Source organism: Tachypleus tridentatus, unplaced genomic scaffold, assembly GCF_004210375.1.
Source record: "Tachypleus tridentatus isolate NWPU-2018 unplaced genomic scaffold, ASM421037v1 Hic_cluster_1, whole genome shotgun sequence".
In the NCBI taxonomy this organism is placed as follows: domain Eukaryota; kingdom Metazoa; phylum Arthropoda; class Merostomata; order Xiphosura; family Limulidae; genus Tachypleus; species Tachypleus tridentatus.
The window spans coordinates 32,758,473-32,781,149 of record NW_027467777.1 but is presented as its reverse complement, the minus strand read 5'-3'; the positions used below and the strand labels follow the sequence as shown (position 1 = coordinate 32,781,149).

Sequence of the window (22,677 nt, the reverse complement as noted above, 5' to 3'; positions counted from 1 at the left end):
ATTCCAACTTGTAAAATAAGAACTTCTTCATGAGCACGATGATGTCGTGACACGTGATATGAAATGTGTTACTGTTTGTGTCGTTTCTTTGCAGGCAGCTGCTGTGTTAAACAAGGTTTCTCCTGGTGAGGATACATCAAAACAGATAGGATCTATTCAAAGAGATCTGTCACAGCAAAAGGTTAGGTTCTGTAAATATTTACATCTGGATTGTATCAATAGGACTATTTCCTAAGCCTGAGAGAGCTTAGATTTATTTTATATGTGCAACAAGATGTTCTTTACGTCAGAGGAACTGTTTGCAATACAGTTATCCCTTGCCAGTTACAGGGGATAGATTATGGTGTAGGAGATGGGTGGAGAACTCTGAGAGGTTACCTAAGAGGGTCTGCACAGAAACACCGTGGTTGACCAAAGACTGAGATGATGTGGTCCTTGGCACGAGAACATGCGGTGCACTTTTTGACACAATGCAAACCTCGCACTAGTTTTGGGGTGGATGTACTGTGAATAATTGCACACATGTCAAAACTGAAATAAAAGGGATAACTGCATAATTAAAAACAAAATATTGAAATATTTTATTAATTCATTTACTAAAGTTTACTCTAAGAATTCCATTTGAGAATTGAAAAATTTAAATTTTCGTGTAATAATAGATATAAAAATTAACATAATATTTCAAACAAAAACATTTTTATTAGGGGTTTAACTTTTAAGAAATTAAATACATGTATATTAATAAAAATAATAATAATGGTGCTACGAATGTTGAAAATATCTCGCCTTCAACATGCAGGAGCAACAGTCAGTAACAGAATAATTAAATCCTTCTGTATTTTGATTTCTGTAAGTTTTAATAGTAATCTGTGTTTTAGTTTATGGATTCTTTACATCAGTGAAAGTCACTGAAGAAACAAGTTTTTGCTATAAGAGTTAAACACTGTTTTTATCTTTCAGTTGTAGAATTTACTTTTGCTTACTGCATCTAATCATACTCTTAATGTGTTTTGATTATTTTACTCTCACATAATCAATACAGTAACGAAACTACAGTGATCAAATTTTGGGTGTATTAAAATTGTCCCACACTACACAGATAAACATAGTTTTTTGTAACAGTTCACTGAAATTGGTAGTGGATGGAGTCTCGGTAGAGCATTCTGGTTTTGATTGGATGTAATTTGTGAAACAAGTATTCTAATATTAAGAGCAATATTGGTATTGGTCAATACTTGGCAGCAGGTTACTTAAGTTCTCAAGATAATTTTTTGTAAGGAGTAATTGGTCCCACAATTCTGAGAGATAGTAATGTTGAACTTTATACACAGTGATATTCCATAATGAAATATTTCAACTAATTATAAACTGTTTTAATATTTCAAAGGGTGAAAGTTGGTACAGGATTAACTTAGCAAATTAAATCATCAAATGTAATCGTAAGGAAAACAAATAATGATGTTACAACTTTTATGTTTTGTGTACAAAACCAAACCACTCATGAGGGCACAAACAGAAACTTCTGGCATACTTACTTTGTATGAAGTACACAGAACTACAGAGAGCTACGTGTGTGTGCCATTAATTCTTTTCTACCATTAAAGTAGCAGGAGACGTGTTAATTTCTCCTTGGTAATAAAACAAGTTTTAAATATCTTGTTAACCATAAATGACTGAATTTGGCTGGAAAGTAAATCAGTATGCATCTTACCTGAACACTGAAAGTAACAAGGATTGGGGTGATTGTCACTTACAAACACTTTAATGTTCCTTTTAAGGATTGGGTTGGATAACATTACAAAAAGTGTTTTTTATTTGTACATTAAAGTTTTTATTGGTCGATACATGCCAGGTTTTTGATTAGTTGTTCTTGCTGTTAGTTTATTCCTACAACAACTGAGATTGTGACTAGTTGTCTTTCTTACAATTTATTGATATGGTAACCAGTTATGTTCTGACTGGTTGTCTTTCTTACAGTTTATTGATATGGTAACCAGTTATGTTCTGACTGGTTGTCTTTCTTACAGTTTATTGATATGGTAACCGGTTATGTTCTGACTGGTTGTTTTTCTTACAGTTTATTGATATGGTAACCAGTTGTGTTCTGACTGGTTGTCTTTGTTACAGTTTATTGATATGGTAACCAGTTGTGTTCTGACTGGTTGTCTTTGTTACAGTTTACTGATATGGTAACCAGTTGTGTTCTGACTGGTTGTCTTTGTTACAGTTTACTGATATGGTAACCAGTTGTCTTCTGACTGGTTGTCTTTGTTACAGTTTACTGATATGGTAACCAGTTGTGTTCTGACTGGTTGTCTTTCTTACAATTTATTGATATGGTAACCAGTTATGTTCTGACTGGTTGTCTTTCTTACAGTTTATTGATATGGTAACTGGTTATGTTCTGACTGGTTGTTTTTCTTACAGTTTATTGATATGGTAACCAGTTGTGTTCTGACTGGTTGTCTTTGTTACAGTTTATTGATATGGTAACCAGTTGTGTTCTGACTGGTTGTCTTTGTTACAGTTTACTGATATGGTAACCAGTTATGTTCTGACTGGTTGTCTTTCTTACAGTTTATTGATATGGTAACCAGTTATGTTCTGACTGGTTGTCTTTCTTACAGTTTATTGATATGGTAACCAGTTGTGTTCTGACTGGTTGTCTTTGTTACAGTTTACTGATATGGTAACCAGTTGTGTTCTGACTGGTTGTCTTTGTTACAGTTTACTGATATGGTAACCAGTTGTGTTCTGACTGGTTGTCTTTGTTACAGTTTACTATGAAATTAAGTTATTCAAGTTTATATTGGAAAACTGTTTTTTCAGGGTTTACTCCATGTTTACTCTGTTGATGGGTGTACAAAGTGAATCATTCATAACTAGAGGGGCACTCAGTAGAGTACATGCTTCCAGCACTTGGTGCGAGTCATTTAGCTATCAAAATATGTCTGTATGTCTTTCATTATCAAGAGACATGGACCATTTTTGGCAGGATAATAACTAATATTCTACATATATATCCACAAAGTTTCACAAAAATCAGTTTTGACTGAGTTAAGAAACAAAAATAGCATGAAAAAAATTGGACCTTGTGTTAACAGATTTATTTTATTTTTGTGACCTTCCGATCACTTCCAAGTTGGGGTCATGGTCCAAATGTATACCAACTTTTCTCCAAATCTATTCATTTGTTTTAGAAGAAAACCTTATGGACGAACACACGTTTCAGTGTTGGAAGTAATAAATTCCCCCATATTTTGTTTGTCTGGTACCATAATGTTACTTTACTACATATTCTGAATAAAGATTAGTTAAATTCTTTCTTCGTACCTCCATCCCCAATTAATCAGAAAATATTTTAGAATTACTTACTGCAACTTCACAGTTTTTCAGATCTGTTACTTCAGAACTGCTACAAATTGTTCAGTTTTTCTCAACTTATAACTTAAACATCATTTAAGTTAACAAAATACTGACAGTATATTTCTCTTTTTTATATGTTTAGGAATCTCTTAAATTTTTGAGCTTACTGCAGTATAATATTCACAATTATTACTTCAACTGTACTAAACTGCAGGTTTTAAGGTCTGAATTGTAGGTTAAAATTACTGAACAGACTAGTTTCAATTTTTCCCACAGATGATAACGTACTGCCAGCTGTGTAGTTCCGTGAACAACATGTCTGTAAGGATGGTTATAGGTATGAATCTTGTTTTCCTACAACAGGTATGTACTTATATTAGTTTTTTTTAAATAAAATTACAAACAGATAACTTAAACAACAATCGTTTCTGAGTCTTACTCCCTGGTAGTAAGTTGTCCATATTACATGCAGTTGCAAACTTGTAGTGGATAGATTTTTTAACCCTGGACTGCAGCTATTTTAAACGTGCAGTTATTGTGAGCTGTATATCCTGTATAGCATGATTCTGTTCAACTGTCAGTGGAAGACCATGCCTTACAAGATAAATCAATGGGCAACGGATGAAGTAAACTGTTCTCTACAACTGATCAAAACTTGCCATATAAAACTTCAGTGATTTTTAAGTTTATACTATTTCTGTATAGTTTGTTTACGTTATAATAAAACCAAATGAATAATTAATTCTTTTAGTCAGATGTTTGTTACTAAACTTGTCCAGCACACAAGCTAAGTTGTAATAAAGAGTAAAGCCTTTAATTTTTATCAGTTTACAGGCCAGACAAATGTCTTGTATTACGCACCACTTATCTTTCGACAAGTTGGATATACGTCAAACGAAGGTGCCACACTGGCTGCGCTTGGTTTGGGCATTATCAAGGTGTGGACTTCTGACTCCATTTTTCTTGGATAATTTGCTGATAGTTTTTTTTTTATTTTAACTGAATGACAATTTTGTCATTTGACTAGTAGTAGTTTAACTGGACTGTTTTTCTACCTCACCTGTAGTTATCTGTCTATAATGTTATTTTGAAAACATTACTTACATATGTTGAGTGCTTTTTGCAGTGTAACTTGATTAGTTTACCTTTCATTGTTATGTTTTGTAAAAACAACCGTGACTAGCACAATCAATAACACTACCACTTGATCAAGCTAGTTACTAATAAAATACTGACCTCTAACATATATATTAACTGTATTAATTGTCTTTCAAACAGTGAATTAATTAATTACATCTTGTTTCTCATTGACCACCTATATCAGCTTGTCCAGCTAAATGTAAATAGTAAGTTATTCTAGTGAGAAGCTATTTCTAACCAAGTAACCTATTAGTAAAGCTTTCTTTGTTACAAGTTAAACTGTGAAATGTGTTAACTTATATTATTTAATCGAGAGACTGTACTGGAGAAGGAAAGTGGACAACATATAGTTTCAGGTTTACTGCTTGACAATGTGGTGAACTCGTAGTAAAATGTACAAATTTGGTGTATACAGGACATCAAATCTGTTAAAGAAAAAATGGCTATAAATTGAACATGTCAGTCTAATATATAGTATTTTCAGTACTTCTGTGTATTGTATCTGGTATTTTTTCTGGCAGGAACTAGTGTAAAATCAACATGTAGGATACAATAAGTTTAAGTGTGACACACATTATGTAGTTTTATGTTTAATAACACCCTCTGATCTCCACCCATATGAATTAACAAAGTCTGTACTGTTACTGATTACTGTAAGGCTCCTTCACTAAAAATATAGCCTACTGGTGGTCAAAATAAGAAATGATACTGACTTATGTGTATCTTTCTTTCAGCAATCTACATTGGCTAATTAGTGTAACATGCACAATTCTGACCTTAAGAGTGACAAATGTAAGTATATTTTTATGCATAGCTCAGCTGACCAGTGTAAAGTGGTTAAGACAGAGATGTCACTTGCTTATCTTGAGTAACACAGAGCAGAGTATGTTATAGAAAAATGATTTTGAATATCAAAACCAGCAAGTCATGTGATAACCATAGAAAATATAAAAGAAACCTGAACTTGACGATAACTGAAGAAGGCCGAAACGTTATTCGCTCCTCTACATAAAAATTTTCTCAACCCAAACCATCCGTTTTTACATATGATGCAAAATGTACATCCATATCCTTAAAAAACAGTTCATACTGGAAATTTACAATTACCAACATGGAGTATCCCTTGTATCTTAGGGCCTGGAAAACAATAATATGGATGAATTTGGAGTACCAGGAACTCTCAGACCTGCAAAAAGTCATATCCCAGCCATGATAAACAAAGTGCATCATATATATTCAAAAACGGCTCATTTGGGTTGAGAAAATATTTTACCTAGAAGAGCGAACAACGTTTCGACCTTCATCGGTCATCGTCAGGTTCACAAAGAAAGAAAGAGGTAACTGACCACATGTTTGGAAGGGGTTGTGTAACTGAGTGTCAGAATGTAGAGGGCAGTGTTAGATGTTTGAATATATAATTTTTTTTTATTATTTATTTTATTATATTTAATATAGGTATAAAGGCATTCCTTTACATTGGTTTATTTTGGGTTTAAGTTGTTGTATAAGTAAGGCTTCTTTAATTTTGCATTTGTTTATATTTGTTTTTTATTTAGTATTTGTGTGTTTTCTATGGTTATGTTGTGTTTATTTGATTTGCAGTTTTCAAAAATGGGTGAAGGTGACTTTTTATGTTCTTTGAATCATGTTTCCATTTTTCTACTTGTTTCTCCAATATAGAAGTCGTGGCAGTTATCACGTTGTATCTTATAAATAATGTTGGTGTTGTGTTTGTCAGTGTAGTTTTTACATAGTATAGACCTCAGTTTTGTGCCTGGTTTTTGAATAAATTTGGTATTAACTGGAATGTCATATTTTGTTACTAGTTTTTGCCAAATGTTGGTTATTTGTCTGCTGATGTCGGGAATATATGGTATGCAGCAGTATATGGTTTCGGGATTGTTTAATTGGTAAGAAAAACAAGTAGAAAAATGGAAACCAGATTCAAATAACATAAAGTCACCTTCACGCATTTTTGAAAACTGCAAATCAAATAAACACAACATAACCATAGAAAACACTCAAATACTAAATAAAGAAACAAACATAAACAAATGCAAAAATAAACCAATATAAAGGAACGCCTTTATACCTCTATTAAATATAATAAAATAAATAATATAAAATTATATATTCAAACATCTAACACTGCCCTCTACATTCCGACACTCAGTTACACAACTCCTTCCAAACATGTGGTCAGTTACCTCTTTCTTTCTTTGTGAACCTGATTATGACCGATGAAGGTCGAAACGTTGTTCGCTCTTCTACATAAAATATTTTCTCAACCCAAACGAGCTGTTTCTGCATATATACATATTTCTCTACAAGTGAGTTTTCTCCACATCACTGAAAGTTCATCATCTTTTTAACACAAGAGAATCTACATGTAACAGGCAACATAATCAGGGAAGATGTCCGTTTGGAAAGTCGGCCAATAGGATGTGGATACACCAAGATAAGACTTCAAATTAAACATGAAAACTGAAATGAGTATTTGTGATACTTCATACAACTACATACTGATCAAGTCACAATGCCTATTCTGTTTGATTGGATCATGGAAGTGAGTAGTGAAAACCACTGTTCTAATCCATTAGGTGGGTTATGGAAAGCCAACAGGGAGTATAGTGTGCTTTAGACATGACAGTTTCACAACAAAGGCTTTTGTTATAAAACTCCACCCGAGGCTTGTTAGTTATTGTCAAGGAGTATAGTTGTTAGATGTAGCATGATTGGATATGGCAACTTGGCAATGTTCCACTATCATGTTCATATAACATTTTGAACCTTCTGTTTAACATTACTGTATTGTCAGTATGTATGTACTACAAATGTGATTCAGTTCTGGGTACAACTTTAAATGTCCAGCTAAAGTAGTGTGTACAATTTGTTACAAATGTTTGTCTGCAGTAGTTTAACCATCATTTCAGGTATATGCTTCCATATATTTTCATGACAACACACATTATTGGACAGGTAAGACTCAACACAAATAACTTTGTTTTCTTCTCATTTTTCAACCTGGTGGTTTTTTTAGGTATTACAAAATAAATGTTGATATTGTTTCCTGTTCCAGGTGGTTGCAGCCATTGTGTCCATGTTACTTATTGACAAGTTGGGGAGGCGTGTCATTCTCCTGACAGGTGTGTTGGTAATGACCGTGAGTATTTGGTTTTTAGGATTTGTTCTGACCTTTGATCCTGTACATCAAGTGGTGATCCAGTGTATGGAAACTCCAGTGTATCATCAGTTCACTTTACATAATGAATCTGAAGACAATTCAACAGTTTTACCAGCTCACTTCAATGTTATAACTCCAACTTTATTACCAAAGACACTAATTGCTCAAAATGTTTCTTTGAAGAAAACCTTGTCTTTGGATCTGTTGGATGTTTATAATTCCTCAGGCCTACCTCATAATTTTGTACCAGCCTATATGCACTTAAATCACACAGTTGACACCAACAGCTCACCACCAAACTTGCCGACAAAAGATCAAGTGTTCTACGAAACAGATATAAATAGAGATTTTCTGATGGTCAGACAAGGTTACCCGATACAAGCACATTTACAAACCCATCAAACGGTACTTCCAAGTCTGGAAAAGTTTTGTCTGTAAAGTTGATGTCATTGGCTGCACTGATGTTATACGTATTTGCTTATGGAGTCAGTTTCGGTCCAGGTAAGAATTAAAATGGGTTTGAAAGTTATATTAATTTTAAAGAATGATAAATTTAAACTTTAATTGTTAGTTGTTTTTATACAGTTCATTAATGAAAGTGTCCCTCACATTTCACCATAATAATTCTATGCTTTTGTGTGTTCTAATGTGCACTGTAAAGAACTGATCGAAATATTTTGTGTGATGCACTAACTGATAAATCCAGCAGTAATTAGTGGAATTAATTTTGAAATTGACAAAATATATTTAACTAGAGTTATTAGGGTTCCCACAATGGAAGTTGGTAATTTGATGCATGTAGCAATATTTCAATTAACATTTGAAATTAAATTCTCTTGCTTTTCAACTCTTCTTCTCATGTTTCAGTCACTTTGATTCTAAATTTAATGATTGTAGCAAAGTTATTTTTATTTTATTTTGTGCCTGTAAGTATTCATTATTTTAAGTTGCATGTCAGTGAATTTATGTATTTTTTCTCTTTTTATCTGGTTTATTAGTGACTTGGCTCATTCTCACGGAGATATTTCCTACTGTTGTTCGAGGTCGGGCGATGTCTGTAGCAACATCTCTCAACTGGGGAACAAACATTGTCATGTCTGCTTCATTTTTGCATTTCGTAGGTGAGAACTTACAATCAAAACTTAACATCTACGTTTTCTAATTTCCCAAACAACTCCAACTATTAGAAATTGAAAAATCTCCATTAGTAGTTTCCTTGTGAATAACTTTTATGTAAAAAAGATTGAAAATAATATTTTATTACATAATAAACAGATATGAATTATGATTGGCTGATATGAAAATTACACTGTGTAGAAATAACAAAGAATGGAAGAATTGTCAACAAATAATTTAAGATTTATGGTGTGAGCTGTCTATTTTATTTTCTTGGCAAAGCATGATTATAATAAATTTACCTATTATATTTTAACATGTTTTATATCTAGTCCCGTAAGACATTTTCAATGATTCAAAATACGTATAACAATCGCAGCATTCCAATCGTACTTAGCACCTTAACCATTACAAGCAACACATTTCATTCCAGATGGGTTCTGAATTGGGATATAAAATATGTTAAAAACATATGAGAGGCCTTGTATCCAATACTTTGAGATGTATTTCCAATTTTTAAGTATTTGTTTTTGTCTTCTATTTTAAACATATTACAAAAGTTATTGCACGGTGATAACAGAACTTCACAGTGTGACAGGTGACGTGTCTTGTGAAACTGATAAATTCTCACCAAAACATTCTAATTCTCAAAAGTGACATTTAACCTTTAACCTTTTTGAAATTTTGCTATATTTTTGAGAATTAACTTCATATAGGCAATAAGCAGGCTTTCTACAAGGTTTACACACAGGCAGTAAGCAGGCTTTCTACAAGGTTTAAATTATAATAAACATAAATAAATATTTATGGAGAAAATCTACAATTTATTTTGAGAATTACACACAAGAGACTGATAAAATCATGACAATTTTAACATGTGAACCTGATAACCTGATGTGAACCTCATAAAGGTATTTAAAATAAACAAAGTTTTAAAAAATTTGTCAAATTAAATCAGAAAATATAGAATGCAATAGAAATACTGGTTAGCTTGGTATAGGTTGAACAAATAAATATTTAACACAAAAAATATTTTATTTCCAATTCTAGATGGTGATACAAATCAAAACTGAAGTATCAATAAGAATACTGTATCTAATTACTTTCCCAAATTTATCAGCAAGTTCTCACATTGTTGTCCTCTCTCTGTGATCCCAAGATGGATCACAAAAAAATTTTCCAATCCCTCAAACTTTTCTAATTATTCCAACATTTATTAGTCTGCGAGATACTTTGTTGTTGGTTACTATACTTGCTAAGCCTAATTAGGTTTACCCAATGTTTTATCATAGAAGAAAATGCCAGTAGTTTTCAAACAGACATAATTTAACACACAAACAGTTTCAAATATAAGAGTATTAGAATAAAACTTTAAAAAAAAATCATAAACCTGTGGTTCTTATGTCATAATAATAACCATAAACAATTAACATGTCCTCCCTAGACTCTCTTGGCATAGGTGGAACATTCATCTTCTATGGTGGTGTTTGCATAGGAGCAATTATAATAATTTTCTTCATGGTGCCTGAGACAAAGCAGAAAACTCTTGAAGAGATCAACTTAATCCTAAGATCGGGGTAAGTCTCGAGATCAACTTTTGTGAGAAGTTAAGGGTTTTCAGTTACTCAAATAAAATGTAACCTAATGTACTGGTATCTAGCTCAGAGGTCACAGTAAGAACTTTCCTTTATGGAGGCATCACAATATTTTCAGAAATATACAAAAGAAAAAGAAAAATTAGTAGTTTATGTAGTGGCTAACAAACCACATGTATCAAGTGTACTTCATCGTTGTTGTATTATAGGTCACTCACTAAATTCTTAGATATATTAACATTTTCAGAACATATGTGAGACAGAGATGTTCCTGTTTTCAGAAGTCTGCACAAAATACTTCCGAGTATCATCCCCTTGTGGAGTCGCTTCCTCCTAGAACTATTTGATCAACTTTATTGAAGTTACGAATTCCATTTTAATTTGTTTTCCATTATTTAAATGGAGTTGGAGAGTGCTGAAATTAGTTCAAGCTGTACTAAACAAAAAGGCTGGTTTTAGATTTTGTTGACCCTAAGTTACTTGTGAATTTAAAGCAGCTTATAACAGTAACAAATACAGTAATACCAATTTAAAGCAGCTTATAACAGTAACAAATACAGTAATACCTATTTAAAGAGTTTGAATTAATTCCATGGATTTTTATTTGTTTTGTTTTCATAAAAATGCATCATGGCACTTTTCACTTAATTATTATCAAAATGGTTTTTAAATTCTTTAAACAAATTAGTTTTGATGGTATTTGTAATTATAATTACAAGATTTAAAGGTATTTATAAATTTTTGGTTACTTTAATGTCCATTTGTGTGCCAGAAACATTGAACAAGAATAAACACAGAAGCCTAGAATCAAATATTCTACCTATACAGAATGTATATACCTATTATTATTGTTATAAAATACAAAATATTTTAAAAATTACCTGCAGTGGATAGAGTCAGAACCTCAAAATGTGCATGTTTTTTTATTAATATCTTTCAATAGAGGTTATTTTAATACCTTTTGCAGTTTTGTTTTTGAAATGGTTTTTAACATAATGTTAAAATAACTATTTTACCACCCAATACTTTATAAAACTATACAGCTAGATTAAACACCCTTTTAAGTTCTAAAAATCATAAAAGTTGGTTTTGTTCTTGAACTGTGTAGCTAATACAAACCCATTGCATGTTTTGTGTGTGAACAGTGTAGCTAGCAGAAAACTACTGTAAGTTTTGAAAATCATAAGGTTGGTTTCATGTGTAAACAGTGTAGCTAATACAAAACCACTGCAAGTTTTGTGTGTAAACAATGTAGCTAGCAGAAAACTACTGTAAGTTTTGAAAATCATAAGGTTGGTAAACAGTGTAGCTAATATAGTTTTGTGTAAACAATGTAGCTAGCAGAAACTATTGTAAGTGTCAAATCGTAAGGTTGGTTTCATGTGTAAACAGTGTAGCTAATACAAAACCACTGCAAGTTTTGTGTGTAAACAATGTAGCTAGCAGAAAACTACTGTAAGTTTTGAAAATCATAAGGTTGGTTTTATGTGTAAATAATGTAGTTAGTAGAAAACTATTGTAAGTGTCAAATCGTAAGGTTTGTGTCATGTGTGAACTGTGTAGATTACTGTTTACTGATATTTTAAAAATGATTAATATTAAATGCTTGTTTAATCTCACTACAGAAGTACAAGATTGTAAATATTGTACCATATGAAAAAGATATCCAACACTGGTCTCTCTCCACTTTCAATGTCAATAGCAGACAATGTCATTTCAGGTATCTTCAACTTACTCATATGCATGTTTAATATTAGTATTAACAACTGTACAAATAACTAGTAATAAGAAACTGTCATATAACTTAGATACCTTTCTACTTGCCAACTGGTGATTCAACAGCAAGTCTGAGAGCTTACAATGGTAAAATTACAATTTGATACCAGTTATGGGCATAACATAGATAGCCAATGTGGACTTATTTTCTTAATAACAAGCAAAACTTTCCCAGCCTGATGTCTATGCAGATGATAGTTAACAAATAAATACACTTTAATCTTGATAAAGCTAATACTTATAAATGATTATGAATATTATACTGTTTTGTTTGTAGTAAAATTATTTTTTTAATCAACTTGAAATGCACATAACCATTCCAAACATAACTTTATTAAACCAAACATAAATGTATTAAATTATTATAATTTATTTATAATAATTAAAATTATTATAATTTCTTCAATTATAGTTGGGACATTTTAATTGTGAACTACTTTCTAGAAACAGTATTTTCAACTAATTTCTTAACACGTTTATAGAAGCTAAGCCTAGTCTTGTAGAACATTCTACACAAGTTTTCAAACTTACTCTTTCCCTGTCTTCTGTAATGCTGTAGGTATCTGTCATAGTTCATAAGTAAAGATTTTTATATGCCAAGACTTATGTCAGTTAATTAATACTATCAAATACACAAAACACTGAAATACATCAACAATAAACCATTTCATTTGATGGAGATTTTTTCATCATTGTTGGTTATCTTGTTAAATTTATGTTGCAATGTTTGTTACAATTACAAATTTGTTACACACCTCAACTATTTTAGTAAAAATAGGTTTACCTAATTCAACGTTAATGTAGGAATAATGAATTAGAACATGTTATAATTTCCATGTATTAAAATATTTTCATGATTTTAAAACAGAGGCAAGAAGCATAATATATTTGTATAAAAATAAATACTTTTTGAGATTAATTGTTATACAAAGATTTAGGTTTGAGGGTTATGTCAGTTTTTACAGGAAGATGTATTACCTGACTAGATTTTGTATCTGAGTTGTTATTAACTGGGTTTCCTAGTATAGTTTATAAAGTTGGGAAAAGCGAAATCTCCTGACAGTTTTTTGATAGTCCACTTGTAGTTTTGCTAACCCTATCGTGCGTGGGTTGTATGAAAAATGTGGTTGAATTAAGCTTTCTGTGAGCTGTGTGAATTTTGGAAATATGAATCGGGTAGAACTAGTCTAGCAGTTTTCAGCTTTTGCTTTGTTATTTATCTTGAGTCTTCCGCATAAAGCTCTTTTTATCATACTAGTAGAGTGGCCTTGAGTAAGATTTTTTATTTTGATTTGAACGATAATTTTACGTGCTGAAGCACTATTGCCTTTACAAATATGTATTATGCGTGTACTTTAAATATTTATAACCAGTCCGTCAAAAAATCAAATTATGCCTCAGAATAACTTCCGAAACATCAGTCATAAGTGCAGCATTATAAACAGAGGATGTTATTGAATAAAATTTATTTTGACACTTATTTGTTGCTTAAGAGAAAGTTTAGATAAAGTGGACTGAAAAGGTGACGTTAATGAATTGTCTGCCTAGAAAGTTCTTATGTTGTTTTAGGCTACTTCCTCAGCTTAAAGTAATGAAAGATTGTTTAAACACTGCTTTTTAATATGAACAATAAAACCTTGCTTAATTAGGTACGGTACACTAATTTTTCCCAATTTAGATATTTATAGAAACGTTACTGATTATATTTCTACCCAAAATTAGCATAATAATAAAATGTGTTTTCCCAGTTGGATGAATATTCTTGAATCTGTTCCCCATAAGTAATAATATCATAATTTCTTCATGTGGTATCGTTTTTGATATTATTTCCGATTATTGTATAAATATTTACTCAGACAATTAGAAAGTAGGGTTAACACGAATCTTGCCCCAGAAATATGTATTAATTAAAATTTGTATGAGGATAGTTAGCAATTATTTCCAAATTTAAATACTTACAGTTTACTAGAAGAATCTCTTAAGTGGTACTGGACGCCTCCTTTCTTGAGAAATAAAAAATACACGTTGAAGCAACACTTTATCTGTTTATAATTGACGCAGCTGAAAGATGTCGTTTCTTTTTTATTCCTATACGTATTTAATAACGGCATCTAGTGAGAAGTGCATTATTTACCTTTCATATCTAGTTAATATTGAAACAAAAATATTTTTTTTCTATTTACATAATAGATATATAATAATTTTAGGTACTAAAACATATATTAGATGTGGTCATCACGAAAACTTATTTTAAATGCCATTATGCGCATTTAAACTATGTTTCAAAAGAAATAATGCAATAAATAATGTTCCAATACGTATTCAGGTTACAAAGCAGTTGTTTTTTTTTAATTAGGTGACTGCATAATAATTTCATATTTGTAGGGAATTTTGGTATATTTGTAGGGAATTTTGGTATTTATATTGTAGCTGAACTAAGATGTTTATATACAATAAATAAAAAATTTGACCACAAACATTTTGTATTGTAGTCGTTTCTTTGATATAAAATGTAGCAATGTAGAAAGTCGAAGAAATAATTTGAACATTAACTTCCAAACTCCCACAACATCTACATTATGTGAATTTGTAATGCAAACAACGTGATAGAACAAAATCGAGCTTTCTCTATTGGATAGGCCAGGTGGTTAAGGCGTTCGACTGATAATCTAAGAGTTCCAGGTTCGAATCCCTGTTACACCAAACATGCACGACTTTACAGATATGGGGCGTTATAATGTCACGGTCAATCCCATTATTCGTTGGTAGTGGGTGGTGATGACCAGCTGCCTTCATTCTAGTGTTACACTGCTAAATTATGGACGGCTAACGCGGATAGGTCTCGTGTAGCTTTGCGCGAAAGTTGAAAAAAACAAAACAAAGAAGCCAAACCTATATAGATGGCGAAAATGTTATTCACTTAAATGATCTACCAATTAAAAAACTAATTTATTACACCAGAACTCCACTCCCAAAGCAGTGATATAATTTCTTCTGTAACGGAAGATAATTTAATAGGTACTAAGTGTAAAAAAATACAAAATTATTCCTATCACCCATTTGAGAGCTTTGTCTTTGCTGATATGGAATATTTGTTTTATCATAATGACGAATAATAACCTTGTTCGTATGTAAAAACACGATATAGGTTTATGTATATTGTGATAAATACCAAAACAGTGAGACATATTTCCCATGTCCAATGGTTCACCCTTATGCGCATGAGTATTTGACAGTATTATCTTTTCCACTCAAAAAGCAGTATCGTTCGATCAGAAAATAACCGGATAGTTCTACGAGTCTTTCTTTACGGATTATGAAACGATGAAAACTTGCAATGTATGTTTTTGATTACTTTAACTAAATATTGTTATGACTGTTAGGAAATTTGTTTAGCTAAAAACTCATTTAAATATGTTGTCTTTTTATAAGACACAGATAAGAAAGAAAACAAGTTTTGATTATCGAGATATGTTGTTCGTTATAATATCGATACTTTCTTTCATTTTTATTTGACCCCTGGGCCTGGCATGGCCTAGCACGTTAAGGCGTGCGCTTCGTAATCTGAGGGTCGCGGGTTCGCGCTCGAGTCGCGCCAAACATGCTCGCCCTTTCAGCCGTGGGGCGTTATAATGTGACGGTCAATCCCACTATTCGTTGGTAAAAGAGCAGCCCAAGAGTTGGCGGTGGGTGGTGATGACTAGCTGCCTTCCCTCTAGTCTTACACTGCTAAATTAGGGACGGCTAGCACAGATAGCCCTCGAGTAGCTTTGTGCGAAATTCCAAAACAAACCAAGAAATATTTGACCCCCTACTGGTACAGTGATAAGTCTTCGAATTTCCCTCGGTTTGCACAACAGATAACACAGGTGTGGCTTTGTTATAAGAAAACAAACACACTGAGGTCTCAATGGCTTATATGAAAAACAAAACAGCCTGTCAAAAGAAATAAAATTTATTTTCTGTGATGTAATATGTATGACAATGAAAGACGTGAAATCGGATATTATTAAAACAATGATATAAACCAGTATTTTGTACTTTCAGTTTCACTCAAAATTTACGTCATTTTGTTTTTAAGAATCAAGTAACTACATACGCTACAGACTTAATTAACATTTAAAGAATTTGAATGTAAAACTTACAATTATTATTACCTGACACATTTTTCTTCCGTATCTTGATACAAAGTGAACATCGTACGAAGATTGTTAGAGAAGATTATAACTAAAAACATGCGTGCCTTTACAAATTCGAGACTATCTTTATGGGCGAAGTTTGTGACTGATTGATTTGACTATCTCCAAGAAAATGCATTATTATAACACAGGTCCTTAGCCATTTTCTAAGAAGTCTTGTTGTGACGACATTATTAGGCCTAGGTAAAAGTCTTATGGTAAGGGAAAAATGTTCAGTATTATACAAGACACAAGTTATAATGGTGGCGCAGAAGGTTTGGCCTCTTCTCTGTCCAATATAAAGAGGACATATGGTGGTGGAATGTTATCAACATCCTGCAGAAAAGGATAAAAAAAAGTTTATAACTCGGTCAAAATAGAATCATTCAAAACGAAATTATCAGCTACAAGAACTTGTAGAACGTATTATAGGTTTCTAAAAAAATCTGACACACTACTTGATAAACATGGCGAACCAAAGAGTGTGTTTTCTTATAGCAAAGCTTCATCGGGCTATCTGCTCAGTCCAACGAGGGGAATCGAACCCCTGATTTTAGCATTGTAAATCTTTAGAGAGCCAAAGAGTGAAATTATTCTAGTTAATAGCCAGGCTTTTTCTACACCAACAGTTTTGAAAACTGATTTGAAAGATACCTCGAATTTCTCTAAATTATAATTTAAAGTTGACTCCTTCAAGTTTGACAAAGTTTATGAATAACATGTATAACCGCAACGTAGTAAAGGCAGAAGTTAGAAAGAATTTATAAATTATTTTGGTTAAAATGTAGATGACATATTTCTGTTTCCCATACATGGATTTTAACCATTTGTTTTCTTGATTAAGCACAACTCAACAACAAATCATATTTACATAATACTTACATAATTTAGTTCATTCTGAAGCGTTGAGACTTGCTGATTGGCAGGTGGCTCTGCATTTGAATTTCTTACACACTGTAGTTTGTTCATCAAAAATACGCAACATTTACATCTTTTAGTTTTAATTTCTTCTTCTTCTGGTATTCCAGTTGGTAAGTCTCTGGTTTGTTTCCTTCGAGCCCTTAATCTTTCCATTATACCACAACTAACTGAACAAGATATCTTCATTTGTCGCCCTCTTGTGAGCGCTTCTTGCGACACGCCTTGCTGGTTTCCAAGTGATCGATTTCTGTGTCTGACAAAATTAGTTGAATGATTTACATATTGTCCACAATTATGTCTTGAACCCACCCTACCTCATCATTTTCTTGTTAAAGAACCATTTTAGGAATTTAAAATTTAGAAAAGATCATTTTCAATTTATTTCTTTATAGTTATTCATCAAATAACAACAACAAAATTAAATAAAAATATTTGAAACCAATGTTTGACCCAAGAAAAGTGCATTTTGACATACATATGTAATATTATATAATATAAAATAATATAATAGAATATATAATACATATATATACATGCATATATAATGGTATTAAAACAAAATAACTGTAAAATTGAGATACTTAACGATAGTAACACAATCACAATATAAATTGGATTCTATTTTTTAAAGTCTACTTGCAAATCACAGATAGAAAGAGAAACGAACTTACATCACAAAAACAACTTTTTACTGACGCAAAAAACTAGCACGGAAGGTTAGTTGGTTGGTTTGATGTTTTATGCCAACTAGGCTATCTGAGTCGGAGGGTTAGTACTACGTTATACGAACAGTTTCAATATTCTAATACAGGAGAGTGACGTCACTGGGGAGTAACTTGTGGGAGATAGAAGATAAAACCGAGATGTTATTTTTACACATTTCTGACTTGAATCCAAAATAAACAGTTTGAAAAGAATCAGTGTTTTCGTGATTTTTACCATAAATCTGAGATGTATTAAGCGCAGATAGCTCTCGCGTAGCTTTGCGCGAAATTCAAATTCAAAACGTATTGGTTTTTCGTGTCTGTGGTTTTCAGTATTTAAACCATAGTTTCTAAAGTATACAAATAATGTTTCTGAAAACATTTTGTTATGTAATACTCCAGCCATTTTTATAAACCTCCATCAAGACGTCTGTTTCCATGACTTCGCATCTCCGCTTGTCTGTTACGTGAATATCCACGAGACCATTCCCCACCATCCTAGAAGTAATGAGCGTACAGCTCGTAGTTATATTATGGTAGTTAGAAGATTCAAGTGGCGAAAGGCCTATGATCAACTCTGGAATACCTCCAGTTTTTTCACAACACTGACGTCGGTCTAACTTACTGACTGTTAAACTCTTCCAATCATAGATGGCATAACAATATCCCTATTTTATTGAAAACAACGAGATAACTTCACAACGATGTGTAAGCCTCTTAGAGTTTGAATCCACTTCTATTGTACTATGGCTACGCTTCTTTGATGTCTGCCTCTTCTTTTTTACGAAAGAATTATTGTGCTAGAACACCATATCCTAAGCTTGCCATCTGAAATTAAACCACTCTGTCGAATTCAGGATTTGTGGGATCGCATCCTATTTCCTAACGCTTTTTATTATCTTTAAATGATTCGTGTCAGATGACATCATTCGCTGCTTTCAAGCTCAGAATGTCATCTTTGTCACTTTAATCCAATTCATCTCCCACTAAAGATATTTCCTCCAGTTGAATGTACCTTCAACGTGTGTGTCTCTTGGAAAAGGAGATCTAGGACTATAAGAGATCTGTCTTCGTACATTTATCCTGTCTGGATACATTTTCCTTTTGTCATGTTTCACATCCCTTCACAATTGATTTAACGAAGTTTTACACACTTGATGAAAATCATCTCTGTTTCTGAAATATTTTTACAATTTAAAAGCTAAACCTGTTCATCCTTAACGACTATGCTCTGAAGTTTTTACCTTACGGTCGAAGAGGGAACAATCATTTACTGACCTGTTAGCTCTATGGTCTGGAATGAAATGACAGAGGAAAAAAAAATCTCATCATCTTGTCCAACTGATGAGTTCTGATGTTAAGCAAAAAGTCTCTTGGGCAGTGACATGTTGGAAACAAAATATAGACTCGAAATGCTAATTTTACTCATCTCCTATCTTGAATCTAAAATGGACCAGTTTAGAAGGATGCCGACAAAAAGTATCCACAGTTTCAAAATAAAAACTTTGTGAAAAAAAAAGAAAGCCCGTTAAGTTGACTCATTTCTCTTTTTTCTTTTTAACCCCTTGGAAAACCTCGTGCACTTGCTTGTCCCTACAAGCATGAAGGCACTAGCTCGGCTATACAGCCGTTTATGAGAATAAATACTTGTGTACATTTCTATTTTTGGCTGTGTTTGAACTATCATTTATGATATAGAAATAATCTATAATAGTTCTTATTGCACATATAAGAAAATGGTGTAACGTGTTCAAACAACACTAGTTACAATACTTACTTCTTCGATAACATACAGATCGAAACAATAATAGCAGCCCCAACAACAATGCTTATTACCAGTCCAACGACTATGGGAACTCTGATGGCGTTGAAACTAGGTTCCTCTGTTGAAGTACAATAATATATTATATAAAATTATAGTTTATTTTGTAAAGACAGGATCTTGTGATATTACAAAAAAACTGATAAAAATTAATAATAATTTTAATGATTTAACTTAAGAAGATGAATCCAAACTTCTTTGAATAATTTAATTTTTTACAATATTTTATTCACTGGTTTGAAACAAAGCCATGCTTATAACAATGTTCACACGTTTTAGTAGAATTAAAAGCGAACTCCATTTAGTTTTTGTAGTTCTTTGTTTCACAGAGAGCTGAGTTAATGAAGATAAATTTATAGGATATATTTCTGTGTATTTTAACCCATTTTGTGTGAATTCACCTTTAAGTACAGTTTGCTTGTTTTTTACTTTTGAGCTAAGCCTTTACTTTATTTGTTAAATGCTAAAAACAATCACTGTTATACTCTACGAACAACGCTAATCTCCTTGGATACTAACGTAATAAGTAATATCAAATCAAAATTTGGTGTTTACTGGAATGTTGCTCCTAAGTCATGTGCTTAGCAACGGTCAGTTGCAAACTCTCTCTTTGTTAACCCGGCGAAGAGGGATAAAAATATTCCTGAACACCACAGTTGGGAACTCCATCTTTTTGTAAAACTAAACACCTGCCACGATGACTTAAGAATGTCGAACTTTGTTCTATACTTTATTTTAATATCAGCCGTCTTGAGAATACATTTTTACTTCAAGTGTATTTCTCGTCATCACAAAAATTTAAGATGGTTCTCGACGAGGAACGAAACTACAAGTTTTTCTGTAACTACATCATCATCATCATCTACCACTCGATTCCGTCAAGGAACATAGGGCCGCAATCTCTTGCGGTTTCAGTAACAACAAACTAACTAAATTAGTTTTAAAACTCTTACCTGTTAAAATAATGTCATCCTTGTTCTTCTGTAATACGATGCTAGAAGTTTGCTGTGGAACATCCGTTGTTATTTTTACTTTGTCGAATTTCAAAGTTGAAAACTTGTAATTTTTCATTTGATACCTTAGAGTTACAGAAACCACATTTCTGGATGTAAACAATATCACAATGAACACATATAAGTAAACTGTTTTTATAAACGATTTAAATTTCTTTTCTAGATTTCTCTTCGCTCCAAGAAAGTTTTGCATGGGCATTCTTCCAATTATCTCCTCACCTGGAGCCCTTAAAAAGAAGTATAATAAACACTGAATTATTAGCTTCTTTTCTGTTGCATCTCCAAATACGTATTGAAAAGTTACACGTAACTGTCTATGACATCTATCGAAACTGCTTTAATTTAGTCTGTAAATGATAACCTTATCTTGAGAGCTGTATAGCTGTGAGTTATGAACCTTTGGAACATCCGAATACGTATAAATGGTACTTGAGATTATGCTAAAACCTGCCGAGTACAAACTCCAATCTCTAATATAGCATTCTCCACATTGTTTGGTGAACTTTGTACAAGCATACTCGAGAACTGTTTGCACTAGCCATCCGACATTTTGAGGTGACAGTTTAAAGGAAAGGCAGTTAGTTGCCACTACCTCTTCGGATATTGTTTATCAACTAATAATAAAACTGACCGTCACATTATAATGTCACCACGGGCGAAAAGGCGACAGGTATTTTTTACACTGAAAGTAATATCATGCTTAAAGTCGTACCCCAGGACCTCAACTGTAATTCTGAAGGCTTATCACACTAACAAGTTGGTTTCAATGCCCATAGTGGACACAACACAGATAACCCATTATGTAGTTTTGTACACCATAGCAAACAAAGAAACAAAATCTTGTCATAGTCTTCTAATTGTTGAAAGTCTCTAAAGGACCATAAAGAATGTACTATTTTACGAATGTAAGAGCCCTAATACTACATGGCCGGGTGGGTTAAGGCGTTCGACTCGTGATTTTAAGGTCGCTGGTTCGAATCCTTGTCGCACCCAAACATGGGACATCAGTCCCACTATTTGTTGATAAAAGAGTAGCCCACAGGTTGGCGGTGGGTGATGACGACTAGCTGCCTTCCCTCTAGTCTTATACTGCTAAATTAGGAACGGCTAGCGCAGATCGCCCTCGAGTAGCTTTCCGCGAAATTGAAAAAAACAACTAACATCGTATGACATGTATAAAACCGTCAAGTAATACTTTTTTCTTGTAATTTTGACTATTGTATAACTTCCATATAACTACCTTTCTTCAGTAGCAAATTTTGATATTTTTGCAATTTTTTTTAAAGTACTAACAGTCTGCACTTTTTTTGCTAAGTTTGCAAAAATTACAAAATATTATGTTTCACTTGTTTTAAAATTCACATTTTCCAAAATCCAAAAAGCACTAGAACTTAACCCTCTTAAATAATTACTTTGTTTAATAACTGGTTGTGGTACAGTAGTTACCCTACTCGTATTAACAATTTGAAGGTGTATGGTTCGCCTCCCCTTCCTGCAGAATTGTGCTCTATGGCCGTTGATGTGCTACAACAGTGACATTTTAATCCCACTATTTGCTCACCCAAAAATATCTCAAACTCTGAGCGATAGTTGCTTTCCATTAATTATACAACGTCAAATAAGGGTTAGTCTTGTAATTGGCCTGGATTTGGATCTCCGTTTTACCAAACATTATGATCCTTTCAGCTGTTGGGGCTTTATAATCTCACTATTCATTGGTAAAAAAGTAGCCCATTAATTAGCAGTGTGTGGTGATGACTAGATGCCTTCCTCTAATCTTTTATTGCTAAATTAAGGATAGTTAGCGAATATAACCCTCGTGTAGCTTTGCGCGAAATTCAAAACAAACTGTTGTAGTTTTT

The 22,677-nt window shown here is 32.6% G+C and overlaps 3 protein-coding genes across 16 annotated transcripts in view; 1 reads left to right on the top strand and 2 right to left on the bottom strand.

Moving 5' to 3' along the window:
• The window catches only part of LOC143241975 (solute carrier family 2, facilitated glucose transporter member 10-like), a 32,281-nt gene extending 17,627 nt beyond the window's left edge, over positions 1-14,654 (top strand). For 12 of the 14 annotated variants that reach the window (XM_076485319.1, XM_076485309.1, XM_076485311.1 and 9 more), the window contains 5 exons: positions 95-181; positions 3,643-3,729; positions 4,194-4,304; positions 7,586-8,191; positions 8,689-8,811. In XM_076485319.1, the coding sequence (XP_076341434.1) occupies positions 95-181; positions 3,643-3,729; positions 4,194-4,304; positions 7,586-8,128 (828 nt within the window). In that variant the 3' untranslated portion in view covers positions 8,129-8,191; positions 8,689-8,811. Of the gene's footprint in view, positions 1-94; positions 182-3,642; positions 3,730-4,193; positions 4,305-7,585; positions 8,192-8,688; positions 8,812-10,250; positions 10,384-10,648; positions 11,694-11,772 lie in introns of those variants that run through there. The other 2 variants (XM_076485322.1, XM_076485314.1) reach the window with 2 other exon arrangements.
• Positions 177-14,288, bottom strand: LOC143241979 (uncharacterized). The gene is made up of 2 exons (XM_076485324.1): positions 14,137-14,288; positions 177-531 (listed from the first exon to the last, which is right to left on the bottom strand). Exons 1-2 carry the CDS (start codon positions 14,286-14,288, stop codon positions 375-377), a joined length of 309 nt encoding a protein of 102 aa, XP_076341439.1. The 3' UTR covers positions 177-374.
• A 1,462-nt stretch (positions 14,655-16,116) lies between the features above and the next one.
• LOC143241977 (uncharacterized) lies at positions 16,117-21,172 on the bottom strand. Its single transcript, XM_076485323.1, has 4 exons — positions 20,756-21,172; positions 19,758-19,863; positions 17,238-17,529; positions 16,117-16,691 (listed from the first exon to the last, which is right to left on the bottom strand). Exons 1-4 carry the CDS (start codon positions 21,012-21,014, stop codon positions 16,611-16,613), a joined length of 738 nt encoding a protein of 245 aa, XP_076341438.1. The 5' UTR covers positions 21,015-21,172; the 3' UTR covers positions 16,117-16,610.
• Positions 21,173-22,677: the final 1,505 nt, after the last annotated feature.

Bases quoted from the DNA above. Each gene is read 5' to 3' on its own strand.
- LOC143241979 (XM_076485324.1), bottom strand. From the start codon at position 14,288: ATGCCGTTATTAAATACGTATAGGAATAAAAAAGAAACGACATCTTTC. The intron at 532-14,136 runs GTAAGTATTTAA...CTTTTATTTCAG, and splicing joins AGAGATTCTTCTAGTAAACT to TTTTGACATGTGTGCAATTA.
- LOC143241977 (XM_076485323.1), bottom strand. From the start codon at position 21,014: ATGCCCATGCAAAACTTTCTTGGAGCGAAGAGAAATCTAGAAAAGAAA. The intron at 17,530-19,757 runs GTAAGTATTGTA...TAATTTTGTCAG, and splicing joins ATCTGTATGTTATCGAAGAA to ACACAGAAATCGATCACTTG. The intron at 16,692-17,237 runs GTAAGTATTATG...CCTTTTCTGCAG, and splicing joins TTCAGAATGAACTAAATTAT to GATGTTGATAACATTCCACC.